Genomic DNA, 23,300 nt, shown 5'->3' with positions numbered 1-23,300 from the left:
CATAATGGTTACTAGTACTAGTTCACAAAAGGGGAGGGGCCAACACTCGCAACTATAATTTATACACCTCATATTCTCTACCTCTGAGCTCAGTTTCGTATTGAGGGTAGTGCATATCGGGTCTCTTCACAGCGAAATCCTCGCTCAGAAATCAGGGTCTAAAATGAAACAGAAAATGTAAGAAAAAAAGAAACCAACCAACTCAATGCCCAAATCTTTGGAACAAAGTAACAAAACAGTGAAAACAGTGAAACGGAGGGGGAGGGGCGTAAGGAGGGAAATGCGGATTTGTCTACGTTTAAGAGGAACAAAGCAACCCCTACCAAGCCCTACGTCGCCTATGCACAGTGATGATTTATATGTGTAGAATGGAGTGTTTACCTCGCTTGTAATCTGACATAATCATCCGTACAACGTCCACATCCATGATTTCTGTCTACCTGTCCGCCATATTGGTTCAACGATGTGAGCATGCGCAGGTGGAACTGACGGGACGGTCCCGTGACTGTGAGGGGAAATGTCTATGCGCAATAAAACTTGAATGAATGTAGAACTTTATGTAGAACTTTATTGCAACGATCGTACACGGTACAATGTATGGCAGAAAAAAGAAGAAACAAACTTATCACCCTAATTACTAAAGCAAGTATAAAACATAGTACATAATGCAGATTGTGAATATAGAATGAAATTTGACATCCTTATTTCTAAAACAATGAGAGCTAGCGTAAAACATTGTACTACAATCGAGTGGGGCTAATTATGAGTTTCGGCATTTTTTCTTATGACAAAGCAATCTTTTATATGTATGAACGTATGAAAGAAAGAAAGAAAGAAAGAACGAACGAACGCTGGGGGGATGAAGGTAGGGTGGAAAGAAGGAAGGGATGACGGAAGAAAGGAATGTATTTTTTTTTATCACTGACATTTATTAATCATCAAAAGTACATATTTTGCATTACACCCACAGGTGACTAATCTGCTTAAAGATATATGGGCGATAAATCGATGATGCATTTTTGTTTTTATCGTTTTGTTCGTAAAGGTATCTATTGGAGAACTTTGAATTGAAATGTCCATCTACAAGTGTAACTTATTTTCAACATATTCGCATCATGTTCTCGCATTTCAAGCGTTGACAAACAATGCGAAATTAACCTGTGGCTCACAAAGGCCCCTTACTTTTGGTGGTCTACAGCTTATATAGTTAGGATGAAAGGCTTATGACTGGTCCTTATATTTTGGGCATGAATGGTGCGGGTACGGATTGGACATACTTATAGTACTAGAAGTACCTAGGCCAAGTAGTTAGAACTAAGAGGCAAATTTCAAACAAATGCCAGCAGACCTCCACTACCTCACGATTGTCGACATAACCTTAAGTAGCATGAGCGTCATACATATATGCGGCATAACCAAGGACTCGACCAATCACAGAAGTTGTTGCTTGATCCATCCGGCCCGTGATCGCTGGACCAATGAGCGGGCGGCCAGAGCAGGTGTACCCAAATCAGAGATGGCCCTCCGTCGTGCGGAACACCGAGCATATTGAGTTGTTACGTCTTTGGCTTGACGGGGAAAGTCTGGTCCACTAAGTCAGTCCTGAGCGCGATCAGGCGTTTCTTTGCCACACCAGTTCCCAGCTGCGGAGAGTCAGCGTCAGGCGATACTTCAGATCCTGCTTGAAACCTTCTACACATCTCACCATCCCACCGTCGGCTTGTTTCAAAGTACTAGTCATGAACAGTAACGGTGAGTTTAATAGTCATTCAGTCATGGCTACATTCTGCTTTAAAGTACAGCTTTAAGTGAATGTGTATGTTTAAATGCAATATTTTGACATGTTTGTGTTTTTTTAGGTAAAGCCGGGCTAATTGGCCAATGTTTTGATCGCTTCAAACCCTAATTATGATCCATCATGGTGAGCTCTTACATCTTGACAGAAGCATAAAAATCTAAACATTCGTATGTTTTCGCACATCTGTGAAGCACTATGATGATGCCAAGGTCATGGCTTTCTTAGACACAATGTCCTACTGGCTATCACTGTCATTGACGTGCAATACTAGTATTTGTTTCGGTACTGACACACGGAGGAGGAGAAAAATTGGCTTTCCCCAAATTGTACGTCGGTGTCCTCAGCTTACCACGATGTTAAATGTCACAGGCGGGACAGAGACAAACGACACCAGGGTTTCGCGGGGTCTAGTCCGCCGGTATTAAGCGCGGACAGAGCGCAATCCCGTCCGCTAAACATTACCAACATCCAACCGCCAGAATACCAGCAAATTTGGTGCCTTCCCGTCCCGACTACTCATAATTGTTGTGATTTCAAATCACCTTCGTGACTTTTTGTGTTGGAGTGTAATAGTCACATTTCCCTGGAGAAAAGCAATAACCAAGCTTAAAGGTCACATAAAAACATGATGACAAAAGTTTACCAATGGCGTCTATTGTACATGTGCAATGGGTGGAAGTAAAGCGTGTCGTTTGAAGATGTGTTATAATAATTGTTAGTGGGAGATGTTAAACATTATCTACAAATAGTGTGAGTGGGTCAACCGAAGCGTAAACATTATAAAATCTGCTCGAAATTATATTTGTGTTACCTCTGGGCGCACATCCCTTTGTCCTACCGCCCAGAATGACTGCAAAGCCCTGGAGGATTATCCTATTAGATGGTAAAATCGTGTCGGTGAAAGGGTTTGGACACGAGGTGTCAAAGAACAATGATTAGCCGCGGCTTCATCGCCGTTTTACTGTCAGGGTCCTTGTAGTATTGGGATATCATTTACCAGGGGGTTCTCTCCTGATGAACACTCCGCCGTCACAAATGGAAAAGTCTTGTTCACATGGCCGCGCGCTCACCACCCAACTTGTACACCTTCTAGACAGAGGCCTCAGGGATCCAGTATTCAATCGAGTAATGATTCGTTTTATACAATAAGGCTGAGTACAAATTAGAAGCAAGGAAAGGTTGTCTTAACGAATGGAAATGTCACTGAGCCGGACGTCGGTTCAAGTGATGAGCGCGCTGCGAGCATTAACGTTATTTGTCAAATTTCCCCCCCGTTCTTTTCTAAGAGTTCTAGACATCTACGTGTACTCATTGGTCTTATCCATTGTATACAAGTCGTGACAAGATTCTCAGGTTCTCATGATACCGCCAACCTCCCCCCAAAAATCACGACACCAAAAAGGACGCTATCAAGGAGGTGTATTTTGTGTAGCGATCTGTATTCGAGGCGGTGCGGATCTACATACAATGCCTGCGAGTTGTGAGGAATCACAAACTGCTCAAGCTACAACATCATTTCGGGGAGAAAATGCAAACAAAATTCATCTATTAGAAAGAAAACGCAAATGGAAGGTTTTAAACAGTATGGCTTTGACTTTCTGCAGCTTTTGGCGTTTTCATCGTGACCCAATTGTAAGAGACTCATTGAATGAACATTAGAAACATGTTTGACGCATCAGAACCATACACCAACAAGACTTCAGACGTACCCGTAATATTAAGAAGATATTACCTTAAGTTTATATGTTTCTACTTCCGTAGGTGTGCACATAAAAGTCGCTCATCGTATATTTTAGACCTTGAAATATACCTTGAAATTGAAATGGAAAGATCTAGTTCTATCGCAAACGATCTGACGGTTCTGAAAAGACCAGAAAAACTCGAGGATATGGTTTACTTTACTTCATCACATAATTCAGCAGACCATATTGCGACTTGAATTGTAGTAATGCAAAGTTACATGTTTGTCATTAAAAGTCGTAAATGGCAGTACTAGAGCGACTCCGTAATCCTGTGTTTTTTTCGTGACATTCTTCACGCATGGTCGCATAGCGCGGTAACAAGAAATGTCTAAGCAAAAACAGCCCGAAAGTTCATTTCTGGTGCTAACGTTATATTCTAAAAGAGGATTTTAACTACTGGAAACTTTCAGCCAAAAGACAACGGAAAAAAGATAGGTATAACGTACAACAAAGGGGTATGGAATGGTACTGCGAATAAAGACAAAGGTACATACTTTTGGGCTAATTTTTGGACTCCTGTAAAAGCCGAGAGTACGTATATATGATCGTGAAATGGTAGATAAAAAATTTATATTTGCATGTCGTTTCACTGGTTTTACAGTGCCCTCTTTGTGATGCATTATATGATTCATCGAGGAAAATAGATCAAACCCTTCTCCTAGAAAATATCCATGGCTTTAAGGCTTTATGTCAGATTTTGTGATAGCATGAAAGAAGTTGAAAGATTTGGACTACAAAAACATAATTATCTAAAATTTAGTTCTGGTTGTGTTCTTCTTTCTGGAAAAAGACATGACGACGGTTGCGACCAGTACATGTACCTTGACGGTTGCCGTACGGCGGCCAGCTCAAAGACCATGAAGATGCTGAAAAGCGACGACTACTTGTATCTCAGCCACCAGTATTCCTTTCTCCAAGATTTTAAAGTTATTTCACTTCGTGCTACTTATACGGCGTCATTGTGACTAGTGCGGCAGCACAAATGTCCATGTTATCTTTGTGGTAGGAATTGTGGTCTTGATCTTCCAGTGTTTGATAAAGCTAAGTCCTCTTCATCATTAGCTATTGTCTTGATTAGGGTGTAAGATAGTAATCTCTTGCAGACAAGGAATACTTGTCCCAAGCTTCATTACATTGCCGAAAGTCACTGACAAAACATATAGACCGTCTTGAAATTCTAGTTACGTTGCGGGGATGCAAACTTGCAACAACGATCAGCACTCTGCGGTTGCCCGCAAAACCACCAGTATGCGGGGCAATGTGGTTCGGTTTTGTTTCATGAATTGCTCCAGTACAGACCTGTCCTGTGACTCTTTCCTAAAACGACCAGGAGCGGTGGACATTAAACCGTGCCAGTGTTAGTGTTAGCAGCCAGGGGCAGTTTGTCCGCACTTACAAGTGACAAATTAGAACTTCCGGAATGTAGAGATGCCTTAACGTTAATGTGATCCCCGGCCATCGTCTTGCTCTTAAAGGTGCGTCCGCTTTAAGCGTCTTCGCCACGTGGCTCGTCTCAGGGAGAAACGGCGGAAATCTGTCTGTGCAGGTGACGACGGCAGGCCGCAGGTCAGGGCTTTGTTTTCGGTGTGCTGTTTGCTTGAAAGCCGCTCCTACCGCCGACAGCAGGCACACCATCCCGCCCAGGGCCGGGGTATCAAGTGTTGGCCTCCCAGGTTGTGGCCGTGCATTCCTTTGAATTCCATTTTGCGCCGGAGAAATTCTTGCAACTTGTTTCACACACACGAAGTTAGCAGGCAAAGACGAGAAGTAGCAGCTCATGCTATGATCAGGCTCGGTGGCAAAAGGAGCGAGGTGCTGTGTGCCTTTGTCTCATAATTTTTTCATCAACGTTAACGATAGCAGCACATTGGAAGTGCAAGTGCAGCATAAGAACCCTGGTCCTAATTAGATACCAATTAAGAAATTTCAATTTGATTTATAGTGACATCACTTTCAAATTTTCTTCCATGCCACACGAATGTTTTAAAGCTCTAGTCATTTATTAGTCTCGTGATACGAAAAAATTAGGGCGATAGTTGAAGTACACAGACTAAACTTGTCTCGTTTACTTACCAATCATTCAGAGCATCATATGGTAACTTAACCGTGTTTTATCCAAAATCATTCTGTTCACCTGTGTATAGAAATTGCAAAAACAAACATTAGGAGGAGGTATACCGATGTCATCTATGAATCATTGTGAAGAGTCTGTTGGATAATCATTCTGAGCTTTGATCATTCCTTTTTCTGGTCACACGCTGGGTACAGGCACAGAGGAACACATGGTGCACTTGCTGCCGAAGCTATGATGCTTTTAAAGTTCCGACATTGTAAACAATACTCGTCGAAATAATCTATCTGCAAATGTCAGGCGCTTTTTGCTGGGTGAATTTAGACTGAAACTTAGACAAATTTTCCCTATGGATGGTTTAGACAATGGACATTTATATAGTGAATTAATAACCCGTATTCCATCCACAACACCCATCAGAAATAGAGAATGCCAAATACGACTTTCGCTTAAATCATTGCAGAAAAACTACACTACCCGTTGACGTTACAGCATGAATTGCACAACATATTGAGAACAACCTAAAGAACGCTATCACAAAGTACTTTACGCCGCTTCTTATGTTTGTCACATTTGTCTGTAATGGTAAGACTAAGAGCACGTTAACTTAATTTCTGGTCTTCTATTCCCTGACGTCAGCTGACTTCAATATGTGGCAGCTAGTTTGGATGACTCTACTTTTTGCCATGGTAAAGCTAACAAGCCAAGAATTGACGCAATAGCTTACTTCCATCCTAGTTGAGGTCCTCTCTTGCTTAAAATGTTGATATGCAGAGATGATTAGGCAGGTAATGTAATTAGTTATGTCGGCTAAGCTACGGTATGTCAGCGTCCCAACATTCCAACATACCTTCACAGACCTGACGGTAGCGATCTCGAGAAATGTCTAAATGACCAGAAGACAAACTCTAGAAATATTTTAGTGTCGAACAGGAGACGAGCACAGTGCAACACAACGCACAATCTTCTGTGTGCTGTTGGATACCCGTCCCGAGCAACAATAATGGTACAAATACAATGGTAATCAATTGATGATGGACATTTCGAAAGTAATTTTATGAACAACGCATTTTGAAGTATGTGGCAGTTTTCAAAATACAATGCATATAATCTACGTTGTTACAACTTCTTCACTTTTTATATGTGATGGAGTACGGGAGCTGGAAAAGGAACTAGCGCAACTTTTTCTGTACGTATATTCTCAACAGGACAGAACTTCTAGTAGGTCAACTCTTGGGCCTTGAAAATTTCGACCACATTCAACCAACTGAAAATTGAATCTTGCTTGCGCAGCTCTGGTCGTAACACAATTCCGCGCCCAGTGAATGAAAGACTGATCTTCAAATGATCCTGTGGTTTCTTGATTAATTTTGGCCCCGTCTTTTGCCCCGCTATTCGTTAAAAGACCATAAATTAATTAGCTGGGAGCAAACCGCGTTATCCCGTGGCTTTCTCATTGTTTGCGGGCGTGTCAAATCGAGTGAGCACCCCAGAATTGGATTAGACGCGAAGCATCTGCGACCACCACGGCTATATGGCAATACGGCAGAGTAATGACAGAAAGGCCCCGGGGGCTGCAACAACTGTCAATAATCTGCACATGATGGGGTTGTCAAATCCTAGAGGGCGTCATCATCGTTTTTTGACGGACCGTCGCCTGACCGAGCTGTCAATCAAAGCCAGAGAAGGGTTCTTCTGTGCTTTTTCCCGCGTCTGAGTCATCACTTTGGTCATCCGTTTTGAGCAGATGCGCGTTTGGCGCTGGCGGACACCACTCTAAACCAATTATGTTTTGCAATTGGTGGTTGAATGTCCTGGTTCGGAATTCGGCGTGGCCGAATCTATGGGAATGGAAATTACAAACCACGCAGCTAAAATTGCTGTATGTGTGGTGAGGAAAATGGCGAGGCTACTTTGACACTGAACTAACTCTTAAACTTAAGTATGGTCCAACATACCGATGTAAAGTGTGTGCTTGTGGACACTTCGTAATCTCTAGGCAGATTTGTCAGTGACATAAGATACTAGTAGTATCAAAGGAAGTCAAGGAGTATAGCCGGTCAGAGGGAGGCAGCTGGTCAGTCTTGATACTATATTATGTCACTGGTAAATCTGCTTAAAGATTAGACACTTCGGAAACTGGCAACCAAACAGAAAAGTTCCAATTTTTCATTATGTGCTTTCTTTTATTCAAGCTATCTCAATAAGTGCAAACGAGGATGAACATAACCGTAAGTGGGGGGTAGTGACTTCTGTTAGGAAGCCTTCCGAAAGTGTTTTTTCCACCCTTAGTGTAAGTAAAGAGGCGAAAAGCTCGCGAAGTGTCACTCAAACGTCGATCTAACGGGGCGTAGATTGGCGTGAGATCCCATCTCTACCGCAAACAGCAATTCAGTGGCAACACAAAGTAAGAAATTAAATTCCCGCCAGCTTAATCTGCCCCGCGCAAGATTAGACTGGTACATTAGGCCTGGCAGCATGAATGACAGTATACACTCCTTTAATGGAAATCATAATCAAAATAACATTCTCGGAATCAATTTCTCAATTAAAAAGTCAATCTATCACGGGTTGACAACAATGGGCGCTTCCGATGGCGCGGCGTGCGGGGACTAGGCGATCAGCTAGCTACGTGACAACCAGAGGAAGTGTTTTTGTAATGAAGTCAGATGGTATATACAGGGTTGCTGTAGCGGCAGGATGGGTGGGTGCCGGGGAAAGTTTGCACTATCATTGAATCTGCTAAGAGTCGTGTAGTGAACAAATCCAACAGGCTAATACCATAGCTAGGGATGTCCTCGTAGCTCTATTGGGAGTAGCCTCACAGTTGAGATCCTGGCTCCAATTTGTTGGTAGCCTGGAGACCACATTTCTTACCCTTCAAAGGGTATCTCTGTTGGGGCTGCAGCGTCTTTCGGAAGGGACATGAAATGGGGGTCCCGTGTCCTATGTATGAGGTGCCACGAGCACGTTAAAAGAGGTATGGCTAGCAAGCACTACGTATACATCTGTAAAAATGCACCCTGCTACAGAAACACCATTCGGAAACTTTCTGCCCTGTACCGCTAGGCACTACAAGGGTCTGAATGATGGGACGAATATCATAGCAAGCACATCACCATGAGTCACCATAGTTGGTCCTATCAATAATATCCTAAGTATAAGGTCATACAAGGCACAGACTATTTCCCTTCCGCTTACACAGTAAAAGCCTCGTAAGTCTCCGTTTTGACGTGAAACTGGTATTTTTTGCGCACGTTGTTCCTCCCATATAATCCCGCCGACGTTCGCTCGCAATTTTCGCGTGACAGCGGCGACTCGGGGTGGTGACATCTACATTTCCCAAATTACCCCGGCGAATTATACTTCTTAATTCGTGACATTATCCGCTACAAACGCAAACACGCGAATTTAATCCGTCGGGGTTTTAATGGCAGCGGGAATTAGCCATTATCTGGGCTCGCATTTAGTATGTCGTATTCTCCATTGTGGGGTGGATTGATAAAACGTATGTTGGCGTCAGTGGCGGTGTCACCTACTAAATAGGCACCTTTCACACAATAGCGGGGGAAAATTGTACTTCAGCTTCGCTGTCATAAGTATATGAATTATGGTTCGCCAAAATTGGACCAGAGAGGGTAAAGATATTTTTCCTTGGCGAAAAAAAGTTCCCATACGCAACATGACTGGGTATTACAAGTTATTACCAGCGACTTCCAAACCAACTTCCGCTGAATGAAAACCTTTTTACCACTTTGAGGGGACGTTATTTGTGATTTTGCACGGTTAATTATAAGAGAAACGTAACTTGACTTATACCACCATAAACAATGAAACTCTGATGTATTCACAAAGAGTTACAACAAATGTGTTTTAAAGTTGCGGTCCTCTCTGACGCTGTGCATGTAGGTACATATTCTCCTCGCTTTAAGAGGACGTCCTCTGTGATTTTGCACGGTTGATTATAAGAGAAACTTGATTCAATTTTCCACCATAAACAAGGAAATTTATGATGTATTCATATTTTTCACTTGGGCAGCGACCACGCTGCAATCGCACTGAGACCAACATTTTGACAGATCGCGTAACGGATTATTTATTATTTGCGATTGTGTGTCTTGCTGTCTTTTCAGTACCCTTTTGTATTTTGCATGACATTCCAATTATGAAGTCAACGGGTACATAGATCCAATCTAGATCACAGCCAGGTCGCAGCGAGATCGCTGTCTAGTAGAATGGAGGTTACAATGGAGGGTGTTTTTAAGCTTGGAGCCCTGTACGACGGAAGCGCTCCAAGTTGAATGTCTTCTTCTCATTCAGTCATTGGATGTGGAGAAAAATGGATATAGTTTAACAAAATATTACTTGCTGACGCAACGATCGCTGTTGATATTTTCTGTACCGGAAACATTAACACATGCAATAAGATCACCAATCTGACTTTAAATGTAGCAGTACGGCATATTGAATTAGATAAGATAAGTGCAAGTAGATGTTGATTTCCTACATTTTTCTGCAATCCAAGAGGACTAGTAACTCTACTTAAGATCTAGTGAAAGAACACGCAGTTTTATTAATGGGTCCTTTTATGCTGTCATGGACAAAAGAAAACGTTTGTTTATCTAGAATAAGAAACGGCACAAACACTATATAAGGCCTAATAAACTCTTATTCAGGGTAGAAAATTATCACTTGCTTTTGATAGAAAATTGAATAACATAAACCGCTGTTTTGCAATCGCATTTGCGATAACAAAATGCACAGGTTACGTCTCAACAGTATCGGGTGAAAAATACGCACAAAGCCACTTTGTCTATAAGCATAAGCTTGGCAAGAAACAGTGAATGAACGGATCCGGAAGAAAAAGAAACTGAATAAAATCTTGGAACAAATTTTTGACAGAATCAGGAGAGAGGCCTGCTGTTGACGTGTTGTAGAGTTTCACCACACACGCATGCGTTAAGAAAACTATGTTGAATGTTGTTCCCAGGAGTAGATGTGAGTCATGTCACCTTTAACGTTACTGTAAACTTTAATTTCCTGGATACAAAAGCTATTTGCACTTGTTTCTTCCCTCACAGCTTTAACCATTTGCTTTTGGGCGTAACTTCGGTAGAAACAGCCTGTTAAATTGATGGATTCTCATGCAGGTAACAGCGAGTCGGGGATCGGTAGTAACGGGAGCCCGCGGTCCAGCTCCACGGGGAGTGCTGGGGGCAGCCCCGGCCCCAGTACAGGCGGCAGCCCCGGGCCGAGCTCGGGGAGCATGGGCGGGTCGGAGAGCTCGCCAGGCGGGATGGAGATGCCCGGACCCCGAAGCATCAGCCCTCCAACCCTCGGTGTCACCACCCTGCGGCACTCCTATCCCGGCTGCATGCCGGACGCCATCTTCTCACACGACATGGGACGGCCGGGACTTCAGAAGTTTGAAGGTATTTTTTTTATTTTTCATTTTTTTTATTCAACCTTTATCAAATCAACATCACATAACAGTGTACAGAGAATATAACACATACATGATGATACATAAAAAAGCAATTATGATCCAGTCTTCATGAGATTACAAAGATTGTTCCTAGACCTCAAATTAGTTTACATTGAAGTTCAAAGGTGCAGAACCATGTATTTCCTAGTTTTACGCATACCTTATGTTTCGTGTTGTACACGTGTTAATGATGTTGTATGTATACAATAGAGCCTTTCTTGTGATGTTGGAATAATCTGATAAAATAAGCCACTCAGAGAGAGGTAGAAACCGTACAACCAAGGGATAGTGTTCCATTCACGTAAACTTTGCAACATAAAAGATCTGTTGGAAAAGAATAATTTCACGCATGTTGTAAAATGACATATCCTCCCTGTAATTCGTTCTTTTTCCTTTTTCCTTCCTTCGCCCCTATAACGTATCACATGCAGTGAAGTAATTTGCTGAAATCATACCGTACGATACATAATAGTAAGGAAAGAACAAAGACTGATCCTATTAAATGCAAGAAAGAACGAGCTGAGCTCTGTAGACGGATAGAAGCCATGCTTCCCCTACTTCAAACAAAGAAGTAATATAGACAAGTTTATATTCCTTATGAATTTAGACAAACCTTTACTTATAAAGCATATCTGTTCCTACATTTTCAATAGCCCAAGCGAGAAGAAGTCGAATTCACGTAGTAAAACGCGATTATTGTGTATTGTACATTGATTGTATGTATTTCATGTATCTTTTGTTGCGACCTGTACTAAACCCAGTGGGTATGTATGTACGAGGGGCGGTCAATAAGTAATGTCCCTGACCCACTTCCAGTCGTCTGATCTAGATGAAATTTTGTATGTGTAATGATTCTTATCTTTATAGGTTATGTTGCAAAAAAACAGTTCTGAACTAGTTATGGTTTCTGATTTACTGGTGTTTGAACTGCGTCAGGTGCGAAATGGACCATGTGTGAAATGGACCCAGTTGAACGTCGCGCAGTGATCCGGTTTTTGTATTTGAAAGGACGCACACCAAAGAAGACTTTTGATGAAATTAAAGAAACTCATGGTGATGATGCCCCATCATATGACCTTGTAAAACGCTGGCATCCTGAATTCAAACATGGCCGGAAGTCTGTGGAAACAGCTCGCAGACCTGGTCGTCCCTCTTCTGCCATTGATGAGGCATCTGTTGGAGGACCAACCTGGGGTGTCCTACAAAAACGGTGTCCAGAGCTGCATCAAACAATGGGAGAAATGCATAACTCTGGGTGGTTCCTATGAAGAGAAAGACTAATAACTGTGCCAAGTTTCATTAATCTCCTGCTATGGAAAATGGGTTAGGGGCATTACTTGTTGACCGCCCCTCGTACAATAAAGGTCTTCATCCATTCATTCATCAAAATCGCACACGTGTTTCTGTGTAGGTAAGCGTCTTTTGTCGCACACGGCCTGTAAGGTGTGCGGAGACACCTCCAGCGGCAAGCACTACGGCATCTACGCCTGTAACGGCTGCAGCGGCTTCTTCAAACGCAGCGTGCGCCGCAAGCTCATTTACAGGTAGGTGGTTCCTCTTCAAGGTCTCATGTTATTACCTTGTCCAAGATGGTCATGTTTTTATGTTTTTGGTGCCATTTGTTTGTCTGTTTGTCTGTCTGTGAACAGCAATACTCGCAAAGCTGCGGATGGGTCTTGATGATATTTAGTAGATGATAGGTATCGGGACAATGAACTTTTTGTTTGATAACGGCTCTCCTAGTAGCATTTTCTGCTACTGCAGCGGATCTTCCGTTTTTGTTCCGGACATGCTATGGTCGTGATTTTTGAGTGGTGCATATCTTTGGCTGCATATGGATAAGCTGTGGTGTGCTTGTCGACTTCTGTGCTTTCTTTTCTGAAACTAGCGCAAGGTGATAGTCCTGTACACTCGGATGTTTTAGAACCATTGTTTATTTCCAATGAGTCAGCTTGATGTTTCTTGGCACATGTGAAGTACACGCGGTATGGCAGGAAGTGTATATAAAGGAGTGTTTGGGTAAGAGACACTGCCAAACACTAGTACCCTGTCGTCGTTAGCGTCCAATACAACGCAGACCCAGTGTCACAACTGTGCCGACAGAACAACAACGAAAGCTTATCCACAAAGTTTATAATCCTCAAGAATATCTTTGCAAGAACCTTTGATCTCCATCTATGCTTAAAATAATAATCTACACTGACGTCGACGATACTAAATGCAGATCTGATGATGATGATGATTTTAGCTTTTTGACGTGCATACAAAAACTTTGGAAAAAGCTACTAAAAGTGGTTGTGCTCAGCAGGGAATTTAAAGTGTATTTTTTAGCCTTATGAGCGAGTGTTAAGCTTCTATCATTGGAATAGACAGATTCTTGTCCGCGTACGTGGATCCAAACCGTCTTCCTCCATCGCCAGCGCTCAGCATCCGTCCATCACAGACTGGGTCTGACGTAGGTAGACGCTGAGCAGCCTCCCACGTCAGAGCAAAGGTCACGCTTCGGTTCAACTTCCTCTGATTCTCCCGGGTGTAAAAGTGCCTTTTCCTCCACTTAAAACCAAGTTCAAGATCAATTAGGTTGGAGCGCCAGGAAGGACTCTAATGCGTGCTTCCTCCGCCTGCTGACAGACGCGTGTCGTACGTGCGGCCGGGGCGGGAAGTGCAGGTGGTGGCGGTGGTGGTGGTATTAAAGGTTGGAGGACGACCAAAAGTCAGGAAGTCAGACTCGGAGTTGAAAAACGTTATCCAAAGCCGTCCCAGAATGCTAGCAAGAACACTTTCTACAAAAAAGGGCAAATAATCAAACGAGCAAGTAGACTATGCGAGATCTTTTGGCTGTACGACTTAACAGTACTTCAAGTATCTACAAATTTCTTGAAAACTGAAGGCCCGCAATCACCAGTCCTCTAGTTAAGTAAGTAGCAAATGTCTGTAGCATGTTAGAAGCCTAATGAGAGGCCATACAAATAAAATGACGGAAAGATTTGCAGATAGAGATAGGCAGAGAAAGAGAGAGGGAGAGAGAGAGAGAAAGAGAGAGAGTGAAAGAGAACGAAAGAGAGAAGGAAAGGGAAAACGACGACTGCAATAAAGACAAAATGTGTGTTATTTTCTAGATGCCAGGCGGGAACAGGGATGTGCACCATTGACAAGGCCCACCGTAACCAGTGCCAGGCCTGCCGCCTGAAGAAATGCCTGGCTGCCGGCATGAATAAGGACGGTAAGTGTAGCATAGTGTAGTGTAGTATCGTGTAGAGTAGTGTAGTATAGCTTAGTGTACCATAGAGTAGTATAGTGTAGTTAATGAAGTGCAATGAATTGTTGTGTAGTGTAGTGTACTGTGTAGTGGACCTCTGCCTTTCTGGGGTCCTAACGTTAGGACGTCGCGTTTAAGCGATATTGTAACTTCTCTCTGGGACTGGACGGTTCCAATGATGTTCACAGAAGAAGAAAAAACACACACAAATTAATTAGAATGCTTTCTTGATTGCACACGTAGACGTTTCCAAGACGACAGAATGCACAACAAAATTAAGCAAGGATGTCAAAGGTATTTGAAGGCAACTTTGGCATTGGGAACTTCAGGCCAATGTGGGCTGAGCGCTCGTTTATGTTCCAGGTGTGTGTACGTGCCTACAAACACGCGGTTCCTTTGTTTACGCGAGTTTTCCCTTCCTTTAATCGCAAACAGGACAATGTATCCAGTAGTAGCGAGGAATGTAGTGATACGAGAAGTCCCTTGCCTCCGCGGCACCCGTGCGCACGTGGACGTATCACTGTTGCCCGGCACAAGCGGCCCTCTGTGCCCGAGTGGGGAGGCTCTCTCATCGCGGAAACTTTTAACGTTAAGTCCATGAATCCGACGCCTGTTTTCTGACAGGAAAGGCGAGACCTGTCTTTAACAATCGGTCATTGCCAGGAAACGGACCCACGCATGTAGGCATCACTTTTACTGAACTTGAACTTTAAGTGTCACATTTTTTTCTCTGGAATTTAAATTGCACTTCGCACAAAGTGCCTATATAGTGTGTCCTCCCGAGAGGATACCGCTCGGTAATTCAAGTTCCGTTTGATGCGCCTGTGGCGAAAACACAACTTTTAGCACCACATGCACGACAAAAACCTCGTGTTTTGCTCCAGTAGGAATAAAAAATGCACAGTGAAACAAATCTAAGAGTAAACTGATCACGAAAGTCAGCTTAGTTTATGAAATTTGCGCCTTGCATTTCGCAGGTGGTGTTTTGCAAACAGAAGAGGTCTTCACCCCTCTTTTCCCTCCCTCTCCAAGCAAACTTCCTTTTAACAAAAATCAGCTTCCCCAGTCGTTGCGCCCGCGCAAATGAAATTACAAATCGTCGAGCGTGGAAGATCAGCACGAAGAGACGTATTTACCCGTCAACAAACCGAATCCCGCGGTCCACACACGCCGGAGCGCAAACCCTTCACTCAGTGGCAGCATTTAGGCCAATTAGAGGAAAGCGTGCCGCCGATTCCCCTGCGGTACATTCGCATGCGAGAGGTTAGAGGATGGGTGAGGGATCACGGGGCGGGCGCGGATCCCCCCGTGTTTACGTTGTACAGACATACCTACGAAGCAGAAACACTGTCACAAAAATCGTATATATGTTTTGAAAAAAGGACATGTTTTTTATAAGGGGGCAAATTAAATCCACATATGTTTTGAAAATGGGGCCTTTTTTTTAAAGGGGGCAAATTAAATCCACATATGTTTTGAAAATGGGACATGTTTTTAAAAAAGGGGGCAAATTAAATCCACATATGTTTTGAAAATAGGACATGTTTTAAAAAACAGGGGCAAATTAAATCCACATATGTTTTGAAAATGGGGCCTTTTTTTTAAAGGGGGCAAATTAAATCCACATATGTTTTGAAAATGGGACATGTTTTAAAAAAGGGGGCAAATTAAATCCACATATGTTTTGAAAATAGGACATGTTTTAAAAAACAGGGGCAAATTAAATCCACATATGTTTTGAAAATGGGACATGTTTTTTTCTTATGGGTCATATCTTTTAAAACAATATGCATCTTAAAAATAACCAAAATGAGAATATGAGACGAAAAAAAACACATACCATTTTCATTTTGTACCGAGTATACGTTTATCCCCCAATCCAGGAAACCCACCGGTTTGCAAAGTGGTGCTTTCAAAATGGTTTATCGTTTCCGATTTACCCCCCATTTTGATAGTGGTGCTTTCCAGTTACGCCGATTTCAAACTGGTCGATTTCAAACTCCAAACGGAAATGACGTAAGTCTACGAAGGACCATTGGGTCGTAGTACGAAGGACCATTTTGACACAACCTGTTTTAGCAAAGGAGCTCACGGTGTGCTCACAGCGAAGGGGCTGCATGCTCGGCGAAGGAGCTGTGTGCTCTCAACGAAAGAGCTGTGTTCACACAGCAAAGGGGCTGCGTGCTCGGCGAGGGAGCTGTGTGCTCACAGCGAAGGGACTTTGTGTACCAGGCTGAAGATGGTCGCCGATTGGTAGCCGCCGATCCAGGCGCCGATTCGTCATTAGACATAACATAGCAATTAGCACCCCATTCAGACGCCCATTCGAAGAAGCTAAAAATTTCTAATTTCCTTCATAAGCTTAAATGGATATCAAGAACTTCTGTATATTGTCTATTACCACCCAATATATGTATATATATATATAAATAAAGATAATAACAGAAAGTATTGTATCAACGATTAAGCAAAAATAATGGGCCCAATCGGCCGCCAACTTCAGACTGGTTTTTAGATAGCGCATATCTAAAAGCGAATTTAGATAGCGCATATCTTAACGTATTCAAAACGTATAAAATCTTACGGGCCGGATTTGATTAATGAACTATGGGGAAATTAACTAATTTACTAATAGCTATAGGAAATAGGAAATACCCAAGCAAAGGGGTGCTGAAATCGGCTGCCATACGGCTTGTAGAGTAAATTGCCTCTTACGGCCCGTGAACTTTTAAGACGAATTTAGATAGCGTATACCCCAACGTATTCAATACAAGTATCAATTCTTACGGACCAGATTTAATTGATGAACTAGAGTTGAAGCAGTTTGGTCTATAAGAAATCGGCACTGAGTTAAATTAATTAAATCCGGCCCGTAAGATTAGATATTTGTATCAAATACGACAGGTATGAGCTATCTGAATTGCACTTAAAAGTTCACGGGCAACGTTTAGACACTAGCCGTATGGCAGCCGATTTTAGCCCCCCTTTGCTCGGGTATTTTCTATCAGTTAATTCCCTCGAGTTCATTAATTAAATCCGGCCCGTAACATTCGATACTTGTTTCGGAAACGTTAGAATATGCGCTATCTAAATTCGTCTTAAAAATTAACGGGCCACGTCTAGATAAATAGCAGATTGCTCTACAAGAGGTATGGCAGCCGGTTTTAGATCAGTGAAGTTTGCCGCCGATTGGGCCTATTCTTTCTGCTTAATCGTTGATATGATACTTTCTGTTATTATTTATGCTTGTATATACATATTCTGGGTGATAAAAGACAATATCCAGCAGTTCTTGATATCCATTTAAGCTTTTAAAGGAAATTAGGAATTTTTAGTTTCTTCGAATGGACGTCTGAATGGGATACTATGTTACGTCGGACCAATCGCCGACCAACTTCAGCTTGGTGCACACAACTCGTTCGCCGATCACAAAGTCCCTTCGCTGTGGGCACACAACTTGTTCGCCGAACACACAGCTCGTTTGCTGTGAGCACACAGCTCGTTCGCTGTGAGCACACAGCTCCTTCGCCGAGCACGCAGCCCCTTTGCTCTGAGCACACAGCTCATTTGCAAAAACACGTTTTGACCCAATGGTCCTTCGTAGTACGTCTTACGTCATTTCCGTTTGGAGTTTGAAATCGACCAGTTTGAAATCGGCGTAACTGGAAAGCACCACTATCAAAATGGGGGGTAAATCGGAAACGATAAACCATTTTGAAAGCACCACTTTGCAAACCGGTGGGTTTCCTGGATTGGGGGATAAACTTATACTCGGTACAAAATGAAAATGGTATGTTTTTTTTCGTCTCATATTCTCGTTTTGGTTATTTTTAAGATGCATATTGTTTTAAAAGATATGACCCATAAGAAAAAAAACATGTCCCATTTTCAAAACATATGTGGATTTAATTTGCCCCTCTTTTTTTAAAAACATGTCCTATTTTCAAAACATATGTGGATTTAATTTGCCCCCTTTTTTAAAACATGCCCCATTTTCAAAACATATGTGGATTTAATTTGCCCCCTTTAAAAAAAAGGCCCCATTTTCAAAACATATGTGGATTTAATTTGCCCCCTTATAAAAAACATGTCCCTTTTTCAAAACATATATACGATTTTTGTGACAGTGTTTCTGCTTCGTACATACCGACTTAATTGATTCTAATTGCCGATACGGGCAGGCCGAGATTCGCTTCATCCGTTCATCCTCCGCTCGGGGAGCTAATTGACTTGTAATAGTAGATTTGGATGGCTTGGTTTTTATATTCGGACTACTTTTTTTCTGTTTCCATTTTAGCTAGCTAATTCCTCCCACCAAGCGGATGAAGTAAAGTTGTTTTCGTAACAAAGCCAGCTTTTGCGTGAATCGTACGCTTCACACCGAAAACACCACTGCAGCTGATTCGTACAATGATGCAATGATCTACATTATATATAGAATGATTTATATCATATACATGTCTTAATGAATTAATTTTACTACAAATTTATGGCAAAGAATTTATAGTGATCTGTATTGGAATCTAGTAGGATACCGTAACAAAGAAATAACACGCGCTTTTTTATTGAAACATTTTTATTAATGTTTATGCCAATAGATATGCATAAAGCATGCGAATGAACTATTTTCGGACCGTTTTGTGTTTTTTTTTTGTCTTTTATATCGTACTTTTTCGTCCCCCCAAACTGCCCGACCAGGCCCCTTTGTGGAAATGTGACGTTAGCCTAACAATAACCTTCGCAGAGAATCTTCACGGTCATTTTCTTCTTTTTTTCCTAGCATAAACGTTTATCTGTGTTGGTAGAAAACTAGTACATTATAGAAAAATGCTAACACTTTACTTCCAACACTGAATTAGACTATAGGGAATTACCCCTCTTATTTTTTCTTTTAAACTCTCAGCCGTCCAGAACGAGCGGCAGCCGCGCAACAGTGCTCAGGTGCGTCCCGATCAGATCGACATGGACACGGACCCGGCAGTGATCGCCACGGCCCGGGACTCCCTCCCCGCGCCCATGCTGCACCCGCAGCGGGCCGTCAGCGGCAGTCCGCCGGCTGGGCACCGCTTCATGGCCAGCCTTATGACAGCAGAGACATGCGCCAAGCTAGAGCCGAAAGAAGGTAGGAAAACGTACTACCATACCTTGACGACTGTGGGGTACGAATGAATGAATGACTGAATGAATTGTTTTTTACGTCGTTACACTGAGACACGGCATACAGTAGCAGCCTTCATTGGCTAAAATACAGTAAAAATACAGTTGAAAGTAATCTATAAGCAATAAAGATACATACATAAGCTAAACATTACAAACGTATACAATATTCACGTATGAAATAGAGGTATGGAGAAACCTAGTCAAGGATTCCAAGGGAACTCGACGGAGTGAGTGAGAGAAATATAGCTGTACCCATCTAAATGCTTATTGTTGGAGCTAACACTTTGTGCTTGAGTAGGCCAACCAAGTAAGGTGTTATCTGGTGTTATCTGTATATTTTAGGATGAGGGCAGGGACTGTTCACGAGCAGCCTTAAACTTTGCTATTCCAACTTTTTTTTACTCGCCCTCAGTCAGTCAAGATTGCAGAGATGCCGTTTTTTGATCACTTACTAAGGGAGAAGAGATGCTGTTCCATGTATATTCATGTAACATGTAACCATTATTTGACTCAGTTTATCTACATACGCCGTCCGATTTGGCAGCTTTCGGCTCTTAACTGAAATTTTAACCAAAGTTAACGTTAACTTGTTTGCCTACATAGCCGAAGACCAGCAGTACGTCGACGTTACCAGCGTATCTCCCGACCGCCCGGAAGTTCCGGAAGCCATCCACCTGTACCCGTCCGCCCAGGAGAACATCTACGAGGCCTCGGCGCGCTTGCTCTTCATGGCCGTCAAGTGGGCCAAGAACCTGCCGGTCTTCGCTAACCTGCCCTTCCGGGACCAGGTGGGTACACGAACATAGGGCTTACCAAGCTTACTTTCCAAACAGAGATTCGACACCGAATGTTTTTGACGTGTTTTTAGACATTTTTGTTGGGCTTTCTATTTTGTACTGAAATTTAGACGCAAGCGCAAATGTCTAGATCTTATGCAGCAATGCCTTTCATTGCCGGTGAAAGGAATTGCTGCATAAGACATTTGCGCTTGCGTCTTATGGTAGATATAGAAAAATATATAGAAATAAAAGCCTGTCAAAATTGCATGAAACACGTCAAACCCAACCGGAGCCAACCTCTGCTCGGAGAGTACATCAATATGGTTTTTGACCGAAGCTACGGAATTCCTGGATCAACTTCTTCCAATCGGGACGGAGGCCGATATAAACTTCTGTGTACCCTTGACGTCACAATGCCGGAAATTTTGTGACTCCCTCCTTTCTTTTCCCTTTAACATTTAGATAAACCTCTCATATCTATGAACAGGTTATTCTTCTGGAGGAAGGATGGGGTGAGCTGTTCCTCCTCTGCGCCATCCAGTGGTCCATGCCCTTTGACACCTCGCCGCTCGTCTCCCCAACTGAGCATGCCCAGAGCGGCGGCTCGGGCGCCACCTTGCTGGACCTGCGTGCGCTGCAGGAGATGGTGGACAGATTCAAGGCCCTGGAAGTGGATCCTTCCGAGTTCGCCTGTTTGAAGGCCGTCGCGCTGTTTAAACCAGGTACGGACTGAATGGATGGCAATTTATTTGCGTGTCTTGCGCTTTTACACGCCCAGCCTACGTGGGCACAGTACTGATATCACATACATCATACAACATAAGAGGACAGTGGTACAAATCAACGAAATCAATAGATATTAAATCGGATGGTAACAGACCAGACATCAGATCATATGTACAGTGCCGTGTCCATGGTAGGTACTATTGTCGAAACCTTGCGACTTGTAAAAGATGTGTCAAACAAATACAATACCACTAGTACGAACACTAACAAAAATGGACAACCACCTTCAACTGCAAGTGTCATCTTGAGAAATACACCGAGAAATAGGTTATAAGCAATCACACTTTACTTGAAGCGCTTTTCTAACTGAGTAAACAACTAGATTAGGTATGAAAATCGACTCCTACCATCGAAAAATGTTGCACTGTATCTTTCCTTCCCTCCTCTGTAAAAGAGGATCTCTTTAGTCCTATATTAGCCAAACAAAATCGATGTCCTTACCTCCTGGCCTGATTGCTTGACCTTTGAAGTCAAGATGAGGCGGACAAGCTGAAGATTCGGCCTTGTCTTCCGTCCAATCCGCTCCCCTGGTTCACGTTCAATTAGCTGGAGACATCTTTGGCTCTGCCAATATATCAGGGCACTGATATCAAGACGAACTACAGAAGACGTTTTCATTAACTCGGCAGTCTTTGGGGTGAACTTAGACGAGATGACTGCTTGTCTGGTACCGTTATCCAAACTTTTGCTGTCTAGTTCCGTAACGGTTCCTCTCCTCTGAGACAGTGTCTAGTCTAGATGACCGATCAGTTAAACGGTTGATTTGGGTATGACCAGTCGAGGACGACATGCAACGCAACGTTTTGTGCATCGAAAGTTCGGAGTTGTTTTGAACACCTACACGTTCATGGGCCTAATAAACATGTAGGCTGAATGGTTTTGCAGATTAGATAATGTGTGGAGCAGCAAACGTCCAGTTTAAGCCACGTTTTCCATGGCTTTAGGGTTTTTGACTGAAAACCGTATAAGACAGACGGATAGGTAATATATGTAATAGATAGTTTTTATCAAAGCATAAACGTTCATCTGTGTTGTTAAATTAATAAAACTAACACAGGAATGAATTGGGACGGGGGCCGACATAGGCTATCCGTAGACCGACTGCTGTAGTCACGTATCTCTGACGGGTACGTCACGCGCAGAAGTTGGTAACAGTAGACGGACATGTTGAAAAAGTTTAATAAAAGTTAGAATAAAGTGTTAGAAAAGTTAGAAAAAAGAAAAAAGTTAGAAGAAAGTCAAGTTCCAGGTTTAGCCCTTTGCTCCCGATGTAGTTTTGATGTTTCCTGGATGTGGTATTGATGACGTTTCCGTTTTTCCTGCTGCAGACACTCGCGGGCTGAAGGACCCTCTGCAGGTGGAGAAGCTTCAGGACCAGGCACAGCTGATGTTAGCTGAACACACCCGCAGTCAGAACCGGAACCACCCCATCAGGTAAGCCAATAATCATCGTACAACGTAGCCGTTGATCAAGCTCTAGTGCTATACTGTAGTCAGATTCAACTGTCAACAACCTGCTTCCCAAAAGCGAGAAAAGGACTTATTCCTGTTACTTTTGTCCAACTCATTTTTACATGCATGTATGATGAGGAACTTGAAATAGATAAATAAAAAGTGCCTGGAGCTAAACGTGAGACCAGACCAAAATAGAAACATTTATCATGACAGAGTTCAGTTGTTTTTCAGCAATGGAAGTGGTAGAGAGATTAAACTGACCAAACTTGCACCCATCCCTGAGATTTTTCAAGATAACTAAGGACTTGATTGCTAAGCACACGTGACCTTCCGGAAGGGTGACGTGAGCAGTAGGTCGAAGGTGGTCGGAAGCTTGTATCGGCCCCCGTCCCGGTCAAAGCCCATCGACCTTCATTTAACCTCCTTGCAGCCACTTTTTATCCGTTGCTCGCAGTGTACGTTTAAGTCATCATATATTCCATTGATAATAACGAATGACAGGAGTGTAAGTTTCCCACATTTGTTTCCGCAGATTCGGCAGATTGCTCCTGACGTTGCCGTGCCTCCGCCATGTTGGACCAGATCGTATAGAGACGATTTTCTTCCAGCGGACAATCGGAAACACACCAATGGAACGTCTGCTTAGCGACATGTTCAAAAACTGATCAAATCCAAAGCCAATGTCTTGGTAGGATATGTAGATTCACTCTCCTTGTTCTATTGTACGTTCCAATAGAATAACTTAATGAAGAAATTAAAACAGAG

At 42.8% G+C, this 23,300-nt stretch overlaps 1 protein-coding gene across 1 annotated transcript; it reads left to right on the top strand.

Annotated features, from left to right (window-relative positions):
- Positions 1-1,528: 1,528 nt before the first annotated feature.
- On the top strand, positions 1,529-23,235 carry LOC118410362 (photoreceptor-specific nuclear receptor-like). The gene is made up of 9 exons (XM_035812045.1): positions 1,529-1,752; positions 10,762-11,043; positions 12,508-12,640; positions 14,216-14,319; positions 19,259-19,477; positions 20,119-20,303; positions 20,782-21,016; positions 22,409-22,514; positions 23,068-23,235. The coding sequence occupies exons 1-9, from the start codon at positions 1,740-1,742 to the stop codon at positions 23,198-23,200; spliced, it is 1,410 nt and encodes a 469-aa protein (XP_035667938.1). The 5' UTR covers positions 1,529-1,739; the 3' UTR covers positions 23,201-23,235.
- Positions 23,236-23,300: the final 65 nt, after the last annotated feature.

The sequence above is a fragment of the Branchiostoma floridae genome, chromosome 2 (genome assembly GCF_000003815.2).
Source record: "Branchiostoma floridae strain S238N-H82 chromosome 2, Bfl_VNyyK, whole genome shotgun sequence".
Taxonomy (NCBI): domain Eukaryota; kingdom Metazoa; phylum Chordata; class Leptocardii; order Amphioxiformes; family Branchiostomatidae; genus Branchiostoma; species Branchiostoma floridae.
Note: the sequence above shows the minus strand (reverse complement) of the source record. Positions and strands in the feature narration are given on the sequence as shown.